The sequence below is a fragment of the Sander vitreus genome, chromosome 11 (assembly GCF_031162955.1).
Source record: "Sander vitreus isolate 19-12246 chromosome 11, sanVit1, whole genome shotgun sequence".
Lineage (NCBI taxonomy): Eukaryota > Metazoa > Chordata > Actinopteri > Perciformes > Percidae > Sander > Sander vitreus.
This window is the reverse complement of record NC_135865.1, coordinates 16,745,418-16,767,003: the sequence shown is the minus strand read 5'-3', so window position 1 is coordinate 16,767,003 and position 21,586 is coordinate 16,745,418. Positions and strand designations below refer to the sequence as shown.

Sequence of the window (21,586 nt, the reverse complement as noted above, 5' to 3'; positions counted from 1 at the left end):
AAGCACATAATGTAATCTGAAAACTGCTGCCCTGGTTAAAAAAGCAATGCAACTGATCTCAGCTGATATTCTGTCAATAATGGAGTGGAATGGAAATTTTTAAGTGACCCCAAACTTTTGACCGGTAGTGTATGTATGTTCAGTGTATGTAATGTAAGTATATAAAATGAAACATAGTAATGCATTTGATCAAATCTTTGCAGTGTGTGCTGCAGGAGAGTGCCTAAGTCTGCCAAGGCATACAAAGAAACGGGTGTTAAACCACCTGTTTCGTGTTCGGAGATGGTGTCATACTTCTGGTCATCTCTGGTCGCTGCACCTTTAGTCCTTGCACCTACTTGCAGGTCTAGTTAACACACAATGTTTACATCGGCTAGGAATCTTCTTGTTCTTTTCTGCCTTTTGCTAGATTTATTGGCACAATACCACGACTAACTGTCGATTGGCGAAACTGTCAGCAGGAATGTGTATTCTGCCACCCCAAGCACATATGCTTGTACATGTGTATCCTCTGCACATGCTAGTAGAGCACAAAAAACAACAACTCATGGCCCCACAGGTGGTCAAGAAACTCAACAGGCTACCTTCAAGTCAGACAGAATTAATCATTAGTATTTATAATCAAATCAAACATAGTCATGATTAAAATATACTCTTAAAATAATTTAATTCGCTGCCTGTGTCTCTTTCTGTCAGAGTCGTTGTCCTGGGGACAGAGTAGACTCTCCTTCTCTGCGTTGTTGGAAGGAGTCAGCGTTGGTGAGTGCAGAAGACCCCTCGGCCTCGAGGACAACAAGGGCCAGCCCGTCTCAGCAGAGAAACGGCCACGGGGACAGAACAGGGTCTGTGTCCAGGACCGAGGAGACAAGAGGCTCAACCCAACAGACCCACCCAGAACATCTGAGTACAGGTCCAGCATCACAGGCTGCTAAAGGCGGCAGCTTTTTCATCCCCTTCATTGACTGCAGTGATGTAGATAGTGAATATAACCAGGCTATAAGGTTGAATCACAGTTATAGGGAGCAGCCCATGCTCTGTCATGGGTCTGGCTCTGGGAGCGTAAACAGGGCTCTGCAGGCCCAGCAGGAGCAGTTTCTTGGTAGGATGCTGTACAGGGAGTACCCTTCCTCCTCTAAGAAATCGCTCAACATGAGCCATGAGTTAGACGAGTGTCCCAAGCATTCATACCAAAAGGTTGACCAGAGTCCCGTTCATAGCACTATGGCGGACCTCAGTGCCCATAACCGAGAGAGGCATAGCAGCAGCCCTCTCACAGCCCCACATATGGGTTCAAGGAGTGGCATCACTAGTCCTTCCATGGACAATCATCAATCAAGGTCCCTCGGTTACGCTGAACAGAACGGCTTCGGCTCTGCTCCCCCTCATTTCGAGGAGGGCAGATACTCCTCCGTCCCAAGCCGCTCTCCTCGTTTACATAAACTCCACAAAGTGCGTCACCACTCTGAGGCAGTCCCCAACCAGGGAACGTCCTTCTCAGGGCATGAATCACATCCTGTCCTGTCTCGGGCAGAACGAATGGCTGCTCTTGAGCGCCGCATGATGGCTAATGGTCTCTCAGTAGCAGGCAGGTCCAGTGCCAGTCCAGGGCTGAAACGCCTAGGGCACGCTGGTGTCACACATGTGGGACCCGTTCATATGAATGACTGCTCCACCACCAGTGGTTCAGAGTCCAGTGAGTCAGAGGTGGAGAATAGCGAGGGAAACTGCAGCAGCCCCCTGATGGTTGGTAATCCAGTGGAGGATAACTCCACTTCCCCTTTACCCCGGAACAAGTTTTCTTTTGGCAGCCTCCAGCTGGACGAGGAGGCAGATGAGGACGGGTGCAATGCCTTCAGTGATGACGAGGGCGGACAGATTTTCAGCTGTTAGTGCACAGAGAGCTTCAAACCATCTCCACAGGAGAGGTTAAACGGTTTAGTTTGTGTCCAGATGGTGTAAGAAAAGCAGGGTTCAGTGAGTGACAGATTTTTTTTATGTCGGAGGACGACTCAAATCTCCACACTCCAGGTTCACAGTAGTCTTCTTAGGGGGGCTTTCACACCTGAAAGTCCGAAACCAAGGTCCGGACCAAGGTTCGTGTTTTTGCATTTGAATTGGTAAGTTTTTCCAACTGACTGCTGCTCTCGCTGTGCTGCCGCGGCTCTTGTTTTGTTGCGTTGTTGAGAAGCAAAAAAAGGAACTTTATTTGGGGTTTGAGGAGCTGCAGCATTTATTCAGAGACAAACTGAAACCTACACTGTACATTTAACACCACTTAACAAGTAAACTGCTGATGTATTCTCTGCTCTGATAGCCGACAGCTGTCTGCTCTGAGCACATTCACCGTCACACTCTCATGTAGGCCTACACACTAAGCACTGAGCTATTCCTTAAAGGAACTTCCCCGGTCTTATAACACCAAGATAGCCTGCCAGAGCTTCCTGTATTTGGTCCGAAAGTCCGAACCATCCAAAAAATGATTTCACACTAGAAACGAACCGGACCATGGTTCAGCATGATCCGGACCGAGACTACCTCTTTTGGTCGGACCAAATTTTGGCTGTATGGTCTGGACCGTGGTCTGGGGGAGGTTTCACACCTGTAATTTTGGTTCGGATCAAACTGAAAAGTCCGAAAGTCCGGACCAAACGAGGTAGGTGTGAAAGCGGAACCTACCAGAAGCACTTTTTAAGCCCAGCCTCAGTCTCTCTTTCACCGGGAGCTGTTTCCCTTTGTAAGATTTCACGAAGGAAGGAATCCGTTCAGTGTTTTTCAGCCTCCCAGTTCTTTGATTGTATTAGTACGTCCCTTCAGAAATATGCAAGTGCCATGTAAAGATGTAATACTGAATACCTACTAATTATAAAAAACTACAGAGACAACAGAGAAGTTTTAAACGTACAAATTATCAAAAGACAACTTATTGTTGCAGATGCACTTTTTTCTCACATTCTTTGCATTCATTGGATGTTCAGAACAAAGTCTACAACAGCGTGAGTCATTCAGTTTCTATGTCTCAGTTGCCTTATGACTTCCCGTAGGGAAATGCACATATCATTTCATTATTGTCTGGAGGCATTTCTGTTTTCTATTAGATTGATAACATTATTATAATGTTGTACAGTTTTCTGCATTACACACTTTGTACTCATTATATGTCTATTGTGCGGTCCTGAAAGATCCGTGGATGTATAATTGTGGCAGTAATTGTTGACTTCATAGACCTTTATTGGGAATAATCCTGCTGTCTTGGTTGATTTATTGAAACTCTTGATGCTGCATCTGGCTTGTGATTGTTGTGAGAGTAGAAAGTTCTGTCTTAAGTGTTTGATGTCAGAGTGGAAACTAATTAATATGCTGCGAATACCAATTTGAACACCTGATTGGTATTCAGTATTGTTTATGTTTACAGTACCTTCTGCTCTTTACTGACTTACTGACATTACATTGTGTTCACAAAGGTGGTAGGATTTAACAGGAAAAACACCAACGGGAGTAAATATAAGCTCACAATATCTTTGTGAATATTGTCCAATACCGTTAGAAAGCAGTGGTTGGTCAGGCTGAGGTGAAGGTAAATGTCTGTTGCAGTGGCAGTTCAGCCACTCCACAACAGTTTACAACTCTCATGCTCACTATTGACATCCCCCTCTGCACTCGACTCATGCTCGAGTATCTCTGGCAGTAATTTGGTGTCAAGCTAGCCCTCCAACAGCTGTGGTGTTATCAAAATCTTCACTAGTTTCCACAGATTGCAAAGTTCTCAATCTTCTTAACAAAATGGCACTGCACTTTTATTTTTGTGGTCACCTTTCCAGATTTCCTTTTGCACTTCTGCCGTCTTTGATTGTGTTGTTTGAGAAAGTGATGATTTTTATATCACATTTCTGTTCTTTCTTTTATTTCTTTGTCCAATGTAAGCACTTGTCTGTCAGCATGAAACTTTCGTATCTTTTTTTGTTTTTTGTTTTTTTTCCCACAACTGCATGTAAACCTGTTTTGTCTGTGTGGTGGAAAAAGGCGAGATTACCAGTATCTGGGTTGCCTTCTCTGCAGTGATCCAGCTAACGGTTAATTATTCCAGAGCGGATAGAACGTCAGGTTGAAGATGACAGGAGCTTGCTGTGCAGAAAAATAGAAGCAGGTTTTAGTAACAGTGCATGTGTGTGAAAGGCAGTTTAAGGGCAACATGTCAAAGCACCAGAGTCTCTGGGCTCATTCATCACTGTCCACTGCATTTGCGGTGTGCCCACAGACATTTTTAGCATGTCAAGCAGCATAGTGAGATTTAGTGGTTTTTATTTGTATGTGTGAGGATGGATATCTATTCTTTATTAGCCTTTTAAATGACAGATGTGTTTGGATTTCAAAATTATTTAATATTTCAACATTATCAGTGTTTCATTCCCAATTCTTCAACATGGACATGACAACATTACGACTACAACAGGCACCCCAGTAGCCAGCAACAAAAGTTCCCTGTTCGATTCTAGCCGGGGACCTTTGTTGCATGTCGTACACCACTCTTTCTCCCCTTGTTTCCTGTGTCTCTCCACCATCATCTATCCAATAAAGGCAACAAAAAGCAATAAAAATAAAACGTTTTGCTGTCATGTCCATGTACAATATATGAAGAAAAAAAACGACACAGCAGTGTGCAGGATTGTTTTGTTTTGTTTTGTACAGATTATCGTTTCCCAGCATCTGCAAAAACTTTTGGCTGTGCATGTGCCTCCTGATTATTACCATTATTAGTAGTTTCAAAGCTGTATGGCATAGATTAGTCCAGCACTACGAAAGAGAGCATATGTTTATTTGTGGAAATCACTGGATCACTGCAGTATGAGGACCCCTGCCTGGTGCACAAAGCTCTCCCATAGACCTGGAATGACATTTTGCTGCACAAAGACAAATCGAAAATACCAGTATGTGAATTTGGTCCAAAATATCAAACCTGTTCTGTTGGTGTGTCTTAAAGTCCCAGGTCTGTGGGCGAGACTTGTGTGTGTTTTTCAACTGCTGATGTCCTTCAGGGTGTGTTTCCAATGCATGCTGCGCTAAACCAGGACTGAGGCGTTGTGCACGTCATGCTGTTCTGCCCTGTCTGCTCTCTGCATGTACTGAATGTTCTGTAATATACAGTACAGGTAGTGCTCTCAGTCACTTCACTGTCATTTCCTAATTTAGTATAACAGACTGTAATATGTGATGTTAAAGGAAATTCTAAGACTAGGAAATCATGCAGTATGATTAGGGACTGAATTTTAAAACATTGTATTACAGTTTGTTTTTGTTTTTTTACAGCTCACTGTGTCACTACTAGGAAATTGATGTAAAACTTGTATTCATGGACTGAATAATGCATAGTTTTCTTCATTACCAACTGACTTTTTCAGTACATCAATAACAAAATCATAAAAGTGTCACAAGGCTGTTTATTTTAACATTCATGAAGATCTGTTTTATATCTAATGTTAGGTAAGGTCTAGAGGACTGCATGAATTCACACTTCTTTCACTACACTTACCCTCCAGTCTCCCATTCACTCACTCTATACGCTCACCTGGCTTTGACCTTTTTCTGCTGCTTTCCACAAGATTTATATTCATTTAACAATGTATATATGTTCTTTTAGAGTTAATAAAGATGACCTTCATGAAGTGAGGTTTTTCGGAATCTTCTTTTTGAGACCCCAGTTAGTTGGTGTCTGGTGCTCATTGTAGATAGTTTTCCTCTTCATTCTCCCTGTTATTTTGAAGTGTTGGTTGGTGGATGTCAGTGTATATACTGTAGTTTCTTACCACTCTCCTTTGTAGCAGTCTTGTAGATGTACACTGTGGTTTCCACTCCTTCCCTCCATAGAGTTCATAGTAAATCCTTCCCAGAGTTGTGCTGGTGCGTTGCGCTGGTTTGTGTGTGTGTAATCACTATTGTGTTTGTATCGACACACCAGAGGACAGCAGAGAGAGGCAAGTTGCAGCTAAAACATAGTAAGTAAGCTCTGTGAACATGGTCAGTATAGATGACACTAAGTAAGCTATTCCTTTTAATCATCTTGCGGTATGTGCTTCAGCTCGCATATTGATTGACGTTGCACTAAGACTGCCAGAGCTGTCTGGACTGTAGAGTGAGTCATGGCTGATATTTTACTTTCTGCAGGCTGCAGAGGCAGAAAACTCTGATCCTGGGTCAAACTGTGATTGTAAATACTTCAGATAGTTTGGTTTAGCGTGCATATTCTTCCAATGGGTGGTGCTTGCCATGTTGGATTATGAATTGAATGCTGGAAACCTCAATTCATATCAAAATGTCACCACAGTGTCTTTGGAATTTGGCTTTTCTGTAGAGCTGCAACTAATGATTTTCATTATCAATTAATCAGCTGTTTTGCTTATTTGATTTTCATGTTTTGATGTTTTATTTCTGTTGATCGATTGATTATACAACAAATCGTCTACTTTTCTGTGATTTGTTATGTCCCTGTCTTCATATAAAATCTCAGTGTGCCAAACTCCACCCATCTGAGACTTGAAGTGAGTGCCAAAGCTAAGAATATATCTGATTTCCTGTTGTGTTTTCACGTCTGTATTTGAATCACTCACTTTTCATTTTTCTTCCCTCACTTGCTGACCCTCGTGCAGCAGTGGTGTCCAACAGCCCTCACCTGTCTGCGTCCTCTGGTCACTCACATGGCATGGTCAATGGTCAGAAGTCACTGGAGCTGTGCAGTCACAGTCCCAACGGCCGACAACCTTCCCCCCTCACCAGCCCTCTACTCAACGACGCCGGCAGCGTTCGCACCGACGATGAAGACGACGTCCGGAGGAAGGTTTGTGATTTAATGGTTCAGCTTCTGTTGATAAAAGCAACAATAAATCACTCCAGTAAGTTGCTTTGTTGTATGTTTTTTACTAAACCGGTTCCTCAAAGCCACTGTCACATACTAAAAATAGCAGTGGACCCAGATTACCTGTCCTTAATAACTCCACAGGGACTGAAGCTGAGTAAGTCTTCTCAGAGAAATGGGTTAGACAGGCAATACACTAGCTGGACTTGCTCATAGTTGGATAGTTAATTTGTTCTTCCTCACAGTCTCCTGTCTGTTGGGATGTATTTGCAGAGGTTCCCAACAGATCGGGCCTACTTCATTGCCAAGGAGCTGTTGACCACAGAAAGGACGTATCTGAAGGACCTGGAAGTGATGACTTTGGTAAGAAAAAAAGAAAATCGTCTCGCCAACACGCTGCTCCACTGTTTGTTTTCTCCTGCCCTGTCCTCTGGGGAGAAAACATTGATTATTTCGGTTAGCTGCTCCATTGCAGAGCGTCCGTCCAAACACAGTGTCAGGCAGTGACACAGGGATATTTTGGCAGATGCGATTTCATTTTTTATTCCCCACACCAGTGCTCTCAAATGCATTTATCCGTCTCACTCAAGGCTGTGAATACTAAACTGTGTGTTTAAAGCGATAGATGGATTTAGCTGCATGTTTCCTTTGCATGCGACTCCCCATTTCAGTCTGTTCCTTTTAGATTTCACTGGCTAGGTACAAGAATGTGGACACCGTTTCATTTTAAAGTATGTCAAAGAAAAGGCAGCAGAAAACAGGATATTAAACATGCGGTATAGCTCCTTCAACAGCAAACAAGGAGGATGTTCTCACGAGGCCGTACTGAAGCGCTGCTGTTGTCTGATTCGGCACACGCGTGTAGAGAAAATGCATTACTTCTTTTCACTGGCGTTTTTGAAATCTGCAGCTTTTCCCGTCTTGTAATTTGCAGAGAAGCCTTTTACACATCTCATAAATATTTGGGTTGGCTTGTGTCCTCATTCTTTTTACAGCTGTGCGTTTGTGCTGACTCTCTTCCCATACACTGGTTGGTGCTGCTGTTTGTGGTGAAGTCATCCGCACAACAGCTGGCGCTACTTCTCAAGCCCTTCTAGAACATTCACTTTTCCTAAAACCCACTTCCCTTTCCCATCACGTCAGCTAAATAAAGCTATTTCATGCCCACTGTGGTCAAACACACAAACATGCAACGCTTGACTTCAATCTGACTAAATGGAACGATAGTGTTAGGAGTGATTGGCTATTGATTCCTTTATTCATTCTCAGGCAAATAAAGGATTTAAGGGACGTCACAAGACTGAGCAATAGCAGAAACACAGATAAAGGTCTTTTGGTAGTATCCTGGGAAAATCTGCATTAACAAATTATCTTGAAGGGTCTTTGCTTGTGTGAAACGTTCTCTTTACAAGCTTGACACCAGATAATCAGGACTTGACCTGATGTCATCGAGAGATAACCATTGCAGTGTGTTTTAATACTTTGGCCACTTTTACATTTGTTGCATCTCTGTTACATCCAAGTAAGCCAAACCTCCCATGCATGCACACCGAGACGTTTGTGTTTTTAAGTGAAGTAGGAGACATTTAGTTGTTTGCTTTTGAAATGAAAGATATTTGCATATGTATATATATATATATTGGATTTTTAAGTGAGGGACAAGGAGTAGATGTCATTTTAAGAATTATTGCCTGTGTAATTGAACTTTTTTGTGGAAAAACCATATCCGATACAAAGGATTTTCCCAGCAGAGTATCTTTACATGTGTGGAGATGCCTTAATGTAAACTATATAAAATAGTATCTTGGTTTATGCCACATTTTCTTTCTTGAACTCGTGTGTATTTGTGATCCCAGTCTTTCCAGAGTGCTGTAGGACAAGATGAGGCGACTCCAGAGTCTCTGAAGAAGACTGTCCTCTCCACCTTCGAGCCTCTGCACAAGTTCCACACAGGATTTCTCAGGGAGGTGGAGCAGAGGCTGGCTCTATGGTGAGACTCATTTCACTCCAGAAAAATTCCCTGTAGGTTTAAGAACACGTCCAGTGATGTGGTGGTTCGGTTTTAGCCCTATTTATCACAATTTCCTAATGAGGTGTATTGGCATTTCGTCTAAGAGGGCGACCCAGTCCCTTCAGTGACCCGAGGAGCTTTAATCTCCATGGCAACAGTCGTGCTGCACCACGGCCGGCCTTTTCTTGCCTGTGGGTTTCTGCTGTCTGATATGCTTAATGATGTTGTGCTTTATCTAACACACACTGAACCACACACACACACACACACACACACACACACACACACACACACACACACATACTGCCCCACACACAGACATGCAGGCAGTGATGCATTAAGCCTGTTAGCGTGTCAGAATTTATGACCATTAAGTGCAGACGTAAAATATTTTTTTATTTCAAAGCCTATTTTGGCTAGTCATCGTTAGAACTCTAGATTAAAACTGAAAGTGATATCACAGTCAACTCTGCTGATACGAACCACACTCAAACTGTGTATGCAAATTATCCAGGACTTTAGCTTTGCATACTCCGATATTATGGTAGACATGTACCTTTGTTGTTGTGACCATGATTAGAAAGCTTTCTGTCATAGATTAGGAAGGATGTGTTTTACCGACTGGATATGTTTCCCTAAAGCGACTGCTAAAATGCAGTACCAAAATAATAAATATTCTGAATGAATCCAGTAATGGCAGCCCATTACTCCTGCACCCTGTGTTGGAGAAATCATGCTCAAGGGAGACACCTGCTGGTTGATCTCAAAGTTGAAAGAGCCCTTTCCAACTTGATTGGAATTTTACTTGCATAAACTCAAGCTCGTCTGAATAATCAATGAGCTTTAAGTGCTTTGGCTTAGTTAATTAATTATCTGTCTACGAATGGCTCCATAATATTTTAGAGATAAAACATCTTGTTGATGTTTACCTGCTTTAGGGAAGGACGCTCTAATGCACACATAAAAGGAGACTACCAGCGCATTGGAGATGTCATGCTGAAGAACCTTCAAGGCTTGAAGGTGAGGCGCCACTCTATCACATATCTGTAATTACAGTAATGAATTAATACTCATTTATGCGTGCCATGTTCCAACTTTGTCCAAAGCCCCTGACCGCAAACCTGCATAAACAGACTGAAGTTATGTTGGAGCTTGAGAAGGCGTGCAGGGCATCTCGCAGGTTGGAGGGTCTATGCAGGGACTTTGAGCTTCAAAAGGTCTGCTACGTCCCTCTCAATGTCTTCATTCTGCGGCCTCTGCACCGCCTCAGTCACTACAAGCAGATCCTGGAGCGCCTCTGCAAACACTACCCAGCTACTCATGTGGATTTCAGGGACTGCAGAGGTACTACGTTCAGTGTTTGTAGTGGTACATTTAGATCTTCTGGTGAGTGTAGAATAATCTTAACAGTCTATGTCCAATAATCTCTTATCCGTGGTTGGTCTGTAGCTGCTCTGGCAGATGTGTCTGAGGTGGCGGAGCAGCTCCAGGGAAGCCTAAGCAAGATGGAGAACTTCCAGAAGCTTCTGGAGCTGAAGAAGGATCTGATTGGTGTCGACAATCTTGTTGTTCCTGGCAGGGTAAGTTTAAATCTTAAAAAGAATGGACTGGCAAATGTTATAATTATCTAGAGACTGTATAGATAATAAGAAATGATACATGTTTTTTACTTTCTCAGGAGTTTATCCGGTTAGGCTGCCTCAGCAAACTGTCTGGAAAAGGCCTACAGCAACGCATGTTTTTCCTGGTAACACCCACTCTCTTTTTAGATTAGGTCACATCACTAATCAAATAATTTAGTGGAGTGATTGCAGTGGGAAAATAATCATGCTTCTATCCTTTCCAGTTATACATCACTCAGATGGTGTTGGCAGATGTAGTGCAACTCCAAAGGTTTATTTAGGGGAAAAACATACCACGTTTCTCAGAATTTGGGTTTTACACGTTTGTTTTTGTTGGAAATATAACCTTGATAAACAAGGATTAAAACAATGTGGAGGTGTGCATGTGTGGTGCAGCCTTGGGCTTTATCATTTATATTCAAGCTTTTCTTTGTGGTCATTATGACAAGTAGTTTGTACTTCCTTAGGATTATTTATTGGATTATATACATTCAAAAAACAAACTTAATCGCATTTGGTTTGAAAGATTGTTCATTTACCACTTTCTCTCTGCCTGCCTCTCTGGCGATAGTTCAACGACGTCATTTTGTACACGAGTCGAGGGATGACGGCGACCAATCAGTTCAAAATGCACGGCCAGCTGCCGCTCCATGGCATGACAGTAAGTGCTGTTTCTCTCAATTGAACGCAAAGTGCTTCAAATGACTGTCACGATTTGTCAGTACTGCAAATAAGCCGCCTCAAACAGCTGAACTGCAGCTCTATCAACGTCTTCCCCTGCTCCAACACACACACACACACACACACACACACACACACACACACACACACACACAGTCACACACTTTCAGGACAACTACACATGTCCTTCTTTCTCACTTTCCTTTCATCATCCCTCCCTCCGTCTCTCTTTTTCTGTCTATTTTGGTCCTTGCTGTCCTAGATACCGCTGCTCTCTAATGTTTTTTCTGTGTTCTTCTTCCAGATCAGAGAGAGTGAAGATGAGTGGGGTGTGCCGCACGCCTTCACATTAGTTGGACAGCAGCAGTCGGTGGTGGTGGCAGCAAGGTAAGAACAGCAGTCATCAGCACACAGACACCTTGTACCTGGACCTAAAATTAGCCCAAAGTGGCTGTGTGTGGCACTGCTTCTTTTAGAGTGTGGAGTGATTTTAGTGTTGAGACATTCAAGAATTGTTACATGAACTCTCATCAGATGCAGTTGAACTCTTTGAGAAAAACAAAAACACACATTATCAGCAATTGCAAAATTTCCACTGAGAATCCGTTTTAAAATCCTGCTCTCACTTTAGAGCTTCAGTTTAATTTCATTCACTAAAATCTCCAGTTGCCATCCTCCAGAGGAAAGATAAGAGGGAACTGATAAAAATGTTTGCTCATCAAGGTCGCTTTCAAATAATTACCTTGCTCATAGCAATTAAGCTTCTCTTCACATTTTTTATCTTTGCATCTTTTGTATCTTTATCTGTAATAACAGTTTTAATTACAGTAAAAAAAAAAATGTAATTGGGTTTAAAGTAATAACTGAATCTGTATATTTAATATATATATATATATATATATATATATATATATATATAAATATAAATATATAAATGTTCTCCCAAAAAGATGCCGGATTTGAGCATCAATCAAAGATAAGGTGGTAATGGAATTACGTAGTGAAGATGAAAAGACAATATGTATCATAAAGTGTGATAGAGTGATATTAATATCACATTGTACACATCATATCTAATGTTCCTTTTTTGTTAGACAGTCAATTCCAATAACCAATTAATAATGTTATCTGCTTATTTGATAGAAATATATAAATGCAGGAAATATAATTAAATAGAACGTTGTCAACCTTTTACCTTGACAAAAAAGAAAGAGAGAGAGAGAGAACCACTTTCCTGCCTTCAAACTAACATTTTGCTGATCAAGTTTCCATGAATGAGCAGATGGTGTCTTAGTGTCTTTTTAAGGGATAATTTGGCTGGACACCTTGACTAACATGGATCCAACTTGTGACATTCTTGTTTACTAACCACCCGGCCTTCCTGCTGTGACTAATGATGGGACATTCTGAGCACTTTATCCATTTGGGTGTTTTTCACTCTAGTTCACTGACGGAGAAGGAGAAGTGGATGGAGGACATACAGGCGGCGATAGAGATGGCAAAAACCAGCAATGGGCATTCATCTGAACTTCTGACCAGCAATCTGACAGACAACAGTAAGTTACTACCTAAACATACAGTTGCATATACAATGAATACTTGAAACAATAAACAGTGATATACAATAACTGTCAGACAATACATTTTTAAGTAAAAACCCCACAGGCCGAAATCCGAGATTCACAAGACTACGTTTGATTTGTAAATGATCTGACATTGTCTGTGCTTAAGCGCCCTTCTCTTCCCATCACCCTACTCATTGTCTAGCAGTAACAACCTCCTGACTTTCCCAGAATGCCCTGAGGACTCCTCGGCAGAGGCGGAGTCTGAGGACGACATAACAGCGTCGCACACCTCGCTGGAAAGGCCCTCCCCTCACCGTGGTAACACCATGGTGCACGTGTGCTGGCACAGGAACACCAGTGTGTCCATGGTGGACCTTAGCATAGCTGTAGAGGTACCGGCCACACCTCAGCACTCAACCTCAGACCTGCCTCTCCCCTTCTGCTTCACTGTTTTCTTTCTCTGTGTCTGAGTGTGCTGTATCTTAATTCACTTTGATTATCTCTCAGTGGGAACAGTATCCTCCTGCGCTGCACTCCGTCGTCAGCTATTTACTTACTTACTTACTTTTGCTATTGTGAGCTAATGATCTGAAATAATTTTAAGGCTCATTGTTGTCATTGTTTATTTTTCAAAACAAAAAGTCAAAATACTGAAATAAGAAATGGGTAAAAATCAGATTAGTTAACATATAATAGAAAGTCTGGGTAAAAATAGATTTTGTAAATTTAATTTGCACTCAATCCTTTTTCAATGAGGAAAAAAAAGATAATAGATAATCAGTAGCTCACTTGTTTTGTCCATATTTCTCTAACCTGTGCTCAGTGCAAGAGGATTTTCTTTGTTCATGCAGTAGGAAATTAATGTTTGGGTGGGTAGGGACATAACAGTTAGGTGTAAATTAGTTTAAAGGGGCTCTGTGGAGTTTTGTTGTACACAAACAGAAGAAGTTGCTCGCACATATGAATGTGTATCCTCATACGCTTGCACGGTACAAACAAAACAAGGACCCACTTGTAAAAAAAAACAAAAAAAACACATGGTACCTTTAAACTCATCTGCTCCTGAAAATGATGGGCCTTACGAATTTTGCATCAATTTAGTTTGAACTGTTTTTATATCAGATAAATGTTTACCTTAAGTTCTTATGTAAGCTGTTTATTTGCTCTATTTGCAGCCTCAGTGAGGATACTGTTCCCCTCTCACTGTTTTGGCTAACCATAGCCTGCGTGAAGCCCTTATCTAAACTCAAAACTGTGGCTTTCCCGTGTGGTTCTGTCCTTTTTCTCCTCCCCTGGCACTTGAAGTCTCTGATCGTCTATAAATAGAGAGAGAGCAGTACGTAGATGTGCTAAATGTCCTCATCTCACACCAACAGAACGGATCCTGTTTTTCCCTGATCTAGTTCTGCTCTTCCTCTCTAGTTGTAACAACGTCCTCTTCACAGCTTTGTCTGGACACACTCTGTCGTCGGCCTTCGTGTTTATCCCTGCCACTGCATGCCTGTGTTTCACCTACTCAGTCTCTGTGTTTCTGTCCTTCCCTCCCTATCTGTTTTTTTTTCTCTCTGTCTCTCTCTTTTCCCCATGCGTCTGTGCATTCTTCCATGGTAGAGGACCCTAGTCCACTCAGTGAGACTAAGGCCCCCCTGGTGGGGCCCCCCAGTGGCCAGGGACCAGTGCCTCTCTCTGTTATCTGCTGGTACCGTGTTCAGAGCCTCTCCTTTAGTGAATCCTGCAGGAGTCTAGAGGTAAAGGAGCCAGGCAGACAGGAGAGGCCCTGTGTATGTGTTGACTTGCACTTCACCATAGGAAGAAAAGTCCTAACGTCCTTTGTAGAAAAAACGATAGCATAGAAGTTGCTGTACAAATCAGGGACACATTGTATCTAAAGATCCAAAATGAAATTCACGATAGAAGCACTATCACATAATGTAAGAGCCTGTTCTATAATTATTTTTAATCTATTAAAGATTTTAAAAAAATGTAAAGCAACAGTATATTTACACTTAATTTGGCAGTACAAAATAAGCACAAACGATTAAGGCTGGCCATATTCTATATTTTCGTTATTGTCAACAAATGCCATGAAATGACTAAAACCAACAACGTCTAAGTCCGTCTCTCAATACTTTCTGACTTCCCTACCCTGTCTGTAGGATTCAGACCAAACCCCATGTGTTTCTACTGAAGACATATCTTTAAAATCGGGTCACAAATTTATAATTTCATTTTAATAAAAGACTACATAATTTCCTAAAACAGCTGGACACTGTGGTTCTTAGTAAATGTTTCTCAAACAGGAGTAAATAGTGCATTTCTAGGGAACTATTTTCAGCTGTGGATAAACTCACATTTGGTGCTCTAGTAAGTATTTACAGCAGCGTATTCCCCGTATGTGGGATTGACTTAAAATAAATAACAGTACACATGTTCATTGTAATAAAGGAGCATGTCAGCTACTGCAACAGTGTGGCTTATTAATGTGTTGTTTTTTTGTAGTTATTGGACAATAATGAAGCTCTATGACCCAGAGGAATAATCTATATCAGGCTTTCGAGGATCAGTCAACTTTTGGTTTTGGGCTTTTTATGGCTATTTGTTAACAATATGAAAAATCAGGAATATCACCAGACATATCCTTTAATTTTATTAATCCTTCTTCCACATTTTTAGTCAGAAATCTAAGTACGCTAGTAGTTGTATTATAATGTGTATGAATTTATATAGTTTTAGATGTAAACCAGGTGTGTTTTGTCTTTGTAGAATCAGCTGTCTGGAAACTTACTGAGGAAGTTCAAGAACAGCAACGGCTGGCAGAAGCTCTGGGTGGTCTTCACCAACTTCAGCCTGTTTTTCTACAAGTCTCACCAGGTGATGAACATTCGCTCTCAACTCTTGTTTGTCCAGCGAACACATCGCAGCCTCTCTCACGTTCATTCCCCTCCTCACTTTGTTGTGTTTACCCTCCTCTGGGCTTAAAGACATCACATCTCTGTGTAGAATGTCAAATATGTGTGCCATGATAGAGGTTCTTCCATGCATTTTTTTTTATCTCACTTTTTCCCCCAGAAAGTTGGCTGTTTATATTTCCACAAGCAAGTTTGATTTTCAATCAAAAATTACATAAATATAAAAGTATTATTTATACTTTTTATTTATATGTATATTTATACTTGAAAAGATAGCCAAAAGAGTTGTAAACAAAACTACTTATCAATAACCAATGACTCCATTGTTTATTAATTAAAGGCTCTAAAGAGATTTTAAAATTGCACAAATCATTTATAAGGCCAAAAACAAATTACTACATGAAAGTATTCAGAAGTTGTTGAGAACGTCAGTAAAACATTAGAGAAATCTGCATGTTAAAGAAGCTAAAGTTCAAGACTGATGTAATAAATGATTGTACTGTATTTATATTAAAGGGGATGAATAACAGTTGTAATGAGGAACTGAACCTGTGTAGTACTCTTTGTAAGTTTAAAAAAATGTTTTAATAAACATAAAACAATGTATGATCAGAATGACATGTTTAGTATGCAGGGCTGTAGGGTTAGTGTAAAAGTTTGTCAAAAAATAAATAAATCAAACAGGTAGTGTTTTGTAAAGGTGTAGGAATACACCTCAGCCTGTGGATATACAATAACTGTCAATACATTGTCAATACAATACGTTTTTAAGTAAAAACCCCACAAGCCGAAATCCGAGATTCACAAGACTACGTTTGATTTGTAAATGATCTGACATTGTCTGTGCTTAAGCGCCCTTCTCCCCCCATCACCCTACTCATTGTCTAGCAAGTACAGTTTTGAAGTACTTGTACTTGAGTGATCTTCATTCTATGCTACTTTATATTTATATTCCACTAAAATTCTGAGACAAAAAATGAACTTTTACTACATTTCTCAGACAGCTGTAGTTACTGGTTACTTTACAGATTCAGATGTTACAAGTTTATAAAATACAGTGCAATTTTAAAGATTAAACCAGTGGTTCCCTACCTTTTTGGCTTGTGACCCCTTTACAATAAAGCAGTGTCCAGTTGGAGTCCCTTGTCATGTTTCAGATGTCTGAGTTGTGAGCAGTTCCACCAAAGAGACATTGCCCCTCTAAACTTCTCAAATTGTTTCATTTCAATAACTAATCAAGGCTCAAAGAGGTAAAACTACCCAATATTTTACAAAAAAAAGCAAATATTTGAGGATATTTCTAAAAATGAATACAAATATGTGTCGCAAAACTTTTTTTCTTCTTTCCTCTCTCATTAATCATCTCATGATTTATCTTGTGACCCACTGAAGGGGCTCGAGCCCTAGGTTGGGAACCACTGGGCTAAACTAGCTAACTGTAAATAAAGAAGTTATAAGTAGCTCCACTTCAAACACCTACAACCGTAAAATGCTGCTTGTTTTTGATGCAAGGCAAGGCAGCTTTATTTATATAGCAGATTTCAGCAACAAGGCAAGTCAAACTGCTTTACATACATCAGTATAACTCTAATAATGTCATATATGAAAACCTATCAGTCACAGGGGCAGAGTACTTTCACTTTTGATACTTCAAGTATATTTTGCTGATAATACTTCATAATAAAGTATTGTTACTCGAATCAGGTTTTAAATGCAGGACCTTTGCTTGTAATACAGTATTTTGTGGTTTTAAATTGTAGTTTTATCATTTTACATAAGTAAAGGAACTGAATACTTTCTTACGTTGCTGGCTATGTTGCATGGCTTTCTGCTGTACAGTTTTGTTGGGAGCAATCGATCTGTTTGTTTTGTTTGATCCCAAATTGTTTGTGTAAAAAAAAAATAAACGACCAAAACATTAAAAATAAATATAATGTATTTCCTCAGGATGATTATCCACTGGCCAGCCTTCCTCTTCTGGGTTACTCAGTCACTATCCCCTCAGAGTCTGAAAACATCCACAAGGACTACGTCTTCAAACTGCATTTCAAGTCCCACGTCTATTATTTCCGATCGGAGAGTGAATACACTTTTGAGAGGTACGGAGTGAAATCATCTAGATGCACATTTACTAAATATATTTGCAGTTTTTCTGTGTCCTATTAAAAAAAAAATATATTTATCTGCACACAGGTGGATGGAGGTCATCCGCAGTGCCACGGTCCCCTCCAGCGGCACTCGTGTCCTGAACAACAAAGAGTCCCATCCTCACTGAGTTGGCTCACCTTGTTTCCACACGTCGTCCGCCTTCGGGTGGCATCTGCCCTTCCTGTTCTTCCTAGACTCTTTGCTTTTCTTTTCTACACATATCTGGGACATTTGTATATGTGTCCATGCACATTTGGTGCTTTTTAATGCTTAAATGGTGACATGTCCGCTGGTTTAGACTGCATCAGAGACTGCATTTTTTGGCATTTTTACTCTCAACTCTGAAACCTCTTTTTAAGGATGTCATTTTATACTGTTTTCTACTGGTCTGAACCACTTCCTATCTTTCTGGTTTTACATTTTGTCAATGGTTGTTTTTACAGCAGGAACATGTTAGATATAGATATTCAGCATTATTTCTTAGATGGTTAAACTATCACTGCATTGTCATACAGTTTTTGTCTACTTTTCCATCTTATTGATAACTGCTGCTTTAAAAATGTTCTGCAACTTCAGTGCCAAACTGGTTTATATCAATGTCCTGGACTTTTTAATGCTATTTTGTAACATTGGGGATGAGGAGTGCCTCCTTATACTGGTGTACCATGACATTTTAAATCATGTTAAAACAGACCACCCTTTAATGGTCAAAGCTCTGCCCACACCTGGCCCAGCACAACCTGTTCTTGTTAAAAAAAAAAAAAAAAAGAAAAGAAATATGAGATTATTTTGTTGTATTATTGAATTAATCCTAGGATTGATCACAGTGTGGCCAGAGGTAGCTGTCATCACAGATTAATGCCATATCAAGTAAAGTAAATATTCTATTCACTGATCTTTGTTGTAAAAATACGTCTCATACTGTTTTGCTGTTGTTTTTATTAACTAAAGTTCCCCTTCAGCTGTTTGAGAAAATGTGAGACTTGTTCATAATCCTTGTATTATGAAAGTGTTATGAAAGCTTTAAAGATTATGTGTGAAACTAAATAGAAACTTTCAGTTCCAAGTGCTGTTGCCCTCACTGAACTAGGCTGCCTCCTGTATACAGATACCAGATCTTTTTATGGGTCTAAATGAATGGAAATATGCATTTGAAAAGGTTTTGCAGTGAAGCAAATGAAATGGAAAACCTCAGTTCTGTTTAGAATTGCAGTGTTTTCAGACAACAGAGAGCTCTTTGGAAATGAAAGCAATAAAAAAAAAAAATTATTCAAACCTATATTTGTCTTACTTGTGTTTTGTTTTTATTAAGCTCAAGTAAAGGGGCTGGAGGGATGTTTTAATCGGGAAATATGTTTAGTTCATGTACAGCCAGGCAGCTCTTCAGTGTGTTTACAGCTGTGACCTACAGAGGGCATCATTGATCAAGCCTTTTGGTAGAGTCAAGCCATAACCACAGTGTCTGTATATTAGTGAATAGTAATACAAGCAATAGAAAGCAAAGCCTTGTTTTATTTTGAACGTGAGTGTACCTACTATAATAATTCATGCATTTATGAATTCTTCTACATCTGCATTTAGCTCTTCGTGACAGCAAGAAGCCAGCGCCTGTACCAACATGCTAAACCAATGATCGAAAATTATGATATTATCTTATTAATATCTACCGGGATTATATAGCCTAAAAGAGAGTGTAGCCAGTACTGTTTGTGTGTACACTTGTGGTTCTCAAAGTCTCATTTTTGGACTGTCTGAGTGTGTGGAGATGTATATAGTTCATTGGAGCTAATTATTTACTTCTCTTTCTCCCTTTTTTTAAGAAGTACCTCTTCCTTCTTACAACACCAATTGAAATAAACTCATTAAAATAGTTATAATTAAAAGATTGTTTTCCCTCTAATATCAGAAAGTTATGTTCTTTAGTATCAAGCGCAGTTTTGGTGTTAAACAATCACAACTTTGACAAAACTTAATAGTGAGTCTAATCTCTTGTTATTCAAATTCAAAGAGGCTTTATTAGCATGGCCATATTGACACACAGTAGGCTATAGCTAAAACACATAGTACACACAACAGGTAAACATACACATTTACATACAGTTTTTAGTTATGACAGTGAACCAGCTTGATTACTCGATAGTAACCAACTTGTATTTGGTTATTCTGTTTAAGAGAGATCTCCAAAGTTCAAAGTCCAGTCCCAGCAGCTCACACAGACACAGCCACGAGTGGGCAGGCCTTTAAACCGGTAAGGGGCGGAGTGCGCTGAGGAGACAACCAGATTACCGCGCTAGACGGCCAATGAAACACTTCACAAGAGGATCCTTTATTATGACAACAATAAATCCGATGGAAGAAGGGAGCGCGCCGGAATAATGCAGCACGCGTTGACTTTTAAAAGCGAAAAGTATGCGAGCGAGAGGTGGGAGTGAATCAGCAGCTACACCACAACATGACCCAGCTTCAAACTCGTGGTGATCCCTAGCGTGGATCGGAGAAACGGATACACCGGTGATGGTTTTCCTTTAAAGCTCGCTTGTAGAACTTTTATTAAACGGTTATTGATGCAAAGTGGTGCGCAACAATGGCTACTCCAGTGCATCCGGAGACCAGGAGATTTACGCGGGGTCTAGGTAAACCTGGCACCGCGGCTGAACTCAGGCAAAGTGTCTCTGAGGTGGTGAGGACGTCCGTGCTGGTTGTAAGTACACACCTTAACTCCCCTCCTCCTTCTTAATACCACCTTGGTCAGCGTCATCATGTCTGTTTAAACCTTTGTTGACCTGTGAGTCACCTGCTTTTACGCATATTTTAAGCAAAAAGACAGCTTACTTTAGATCACCTGGGTGGCACACGAGCTTTCATGAATGGAAATTGCAGGTTCTATTATGGCGTGTGTGAACCTGTCCTACAAATGTGTAAAAGATAGATTTTAGGTGCATGAATAAGGGTGTGTGTATCTGTGACAAAGAGATGGATAAAGGTAGGCGTGGACTTTTGCATTTAGCACAATATAAAAAGTGTATACAATATATATTTGCTTGTAGTTTGTACTGAACATTTAATGCCCATGTGAGCATTGCTAAATTGCCCCAAAGTGCCTGAAATCCTGCACTTTCATTCATCCTCACCCAGCTGACTTTGGATCAGCTGGGTGCAGGCTTACTGGGTGACTACAGGTTATATTATGTAGTGTGTGACCCTGACCTACAAATGTGAGAAAGAGATAGGCAGAAAGTGATTTACATTGGAGTAGTAGAGAAATGTTGTACAATTTTAGATGGACTCTCACATTAATAGCACAATATAACTAGCCTATCTCCCTTGCTTAGCGATTTATAGCACATTCTCTTCACGTTGTGAGCTTTGTTGAAATGCCACAATGTTGTTGAGAAACTTCACTTCCAGACTCACTTGTTCCATTTGTTCTAAGTGTCTTTTTTCCTGGAGAGTCTGTAACGAATCAGTGCCTGGTCAAGGTGTTTTGTACCTGGTGTCAATGAGGGCATCAGTTTCATTGAGATGACATAATACTTCTTCACAAGGGAAACCATATGGCTTCAATTTCATGCTTCAGACACCTCAAGTGTCCAGTGACAGTGACATAATGCTGAATTTGATCGTCCACTTTGGAACATCTGGGTGATGAGGACCTGCAGTATACCTTGTCAGTATCACTTTTCCACAGAACTCAGGAAGAAAAAGGACTCGGCCCCGTTGCATCCGAGTGTGTTGGCTGTTTGGTGCTCCGTCTGATTGTTCCAGCTTTCCTGGTAGAAGTTGCTAGGTAACTGAAACGGACA

General features: G+C 40.6%; 2 protein-coding genes across 3 annotated transcripts in view; both read left to right on the top strand.

The window, feature by feature from the left end:
- The window catches only part of LOC144525279 (FERM, ARHGEF and pleckstrin domain-containing protein 1), a 58,006-nt gene extending 38,944 nt beyond the window's left edge, over window positions 1-19,062 (top strand). Inside the window, exons 13-27 of one of the 2 annotated variants that reach the window (XM_078261956.1) lie at window positions 697-910; window positions 6,645-6,829; window positions 7,121-7,210; window positions 8,704-8,837; window positions 9,797-9,878; window positions 9,965-10,202; window positions 10,308-10,438; window positions 10,537-10,605; window positions 11,052-11,141; window positions 11,466-11,548; window positions 12,605-12,717; window positions 12,955-13,118; window positions 15,490-15,597; window positions 17,583-17,734; window positions 17,829-19,062. In XM_078261956.1, coding sequence (XP_078118082.1) covers window positions 697-910; window positions 6,645-6,829; window positions 7,121-7,210; window positions 8,704-8,837; window positions 9,797-9,878; window positions 9,965-10,202; window positions 10,308-10,438; window positions 10,537-10,605; window positions 11,052-11,141; window positions 11,466-11,548; window positions 12,605-12,717; window positions 12,955-13,118; window positions 15,490-15,597; window positions 17,583-17,734; window positions 17,829-17,910 — 1,935 coding nt within the window. In that variant the 3' untranslated portion in view covers window positions 17,911-19,062. Of the gene's footprint in view, window positions 1-696; window positions 911-6,641; window positions 6,830-7,120; window positions 7,211-8,703; window positions 8,838-9,796; window positions 9,879-9,964; window positions 10,203-10,307; window positions 10,439-10,536; window positions 10,606-11,051; window positions 11,142-11,465; window positions 11,549-12,604; window positions 12,718-12,954; window positions 13,119-15,489; window positions 15,598-17,582; window positions 17,735-17,828 lie in introns of both variants that reach the window. The other variant, XM_078261955.1, reaches the window with a different exon arrangement.
- Window positions 19,063-20,076: 1,014 nt separating this feature from the next.
- LOC144525278 (dedicator of cytokinesis protein 9) overlaps window positions 20,077-21,586 on the top strand; it is an 83,655-nt gene continuing 82,145 nt past the window's right edge. Inside the window, exon 1 of the mRNA XM_078261953.1 lies at window positions 20,077-20,484. Within this exon, the coding sequence (XP_078118079.1) occupies window positions 20,368-20,484 (117 nt within the window). The 5' untranslated portion in view covers window positions 20,077-20,367. The remainder of the gene's footprint in view (window positions 20,485-21,586) is intronic.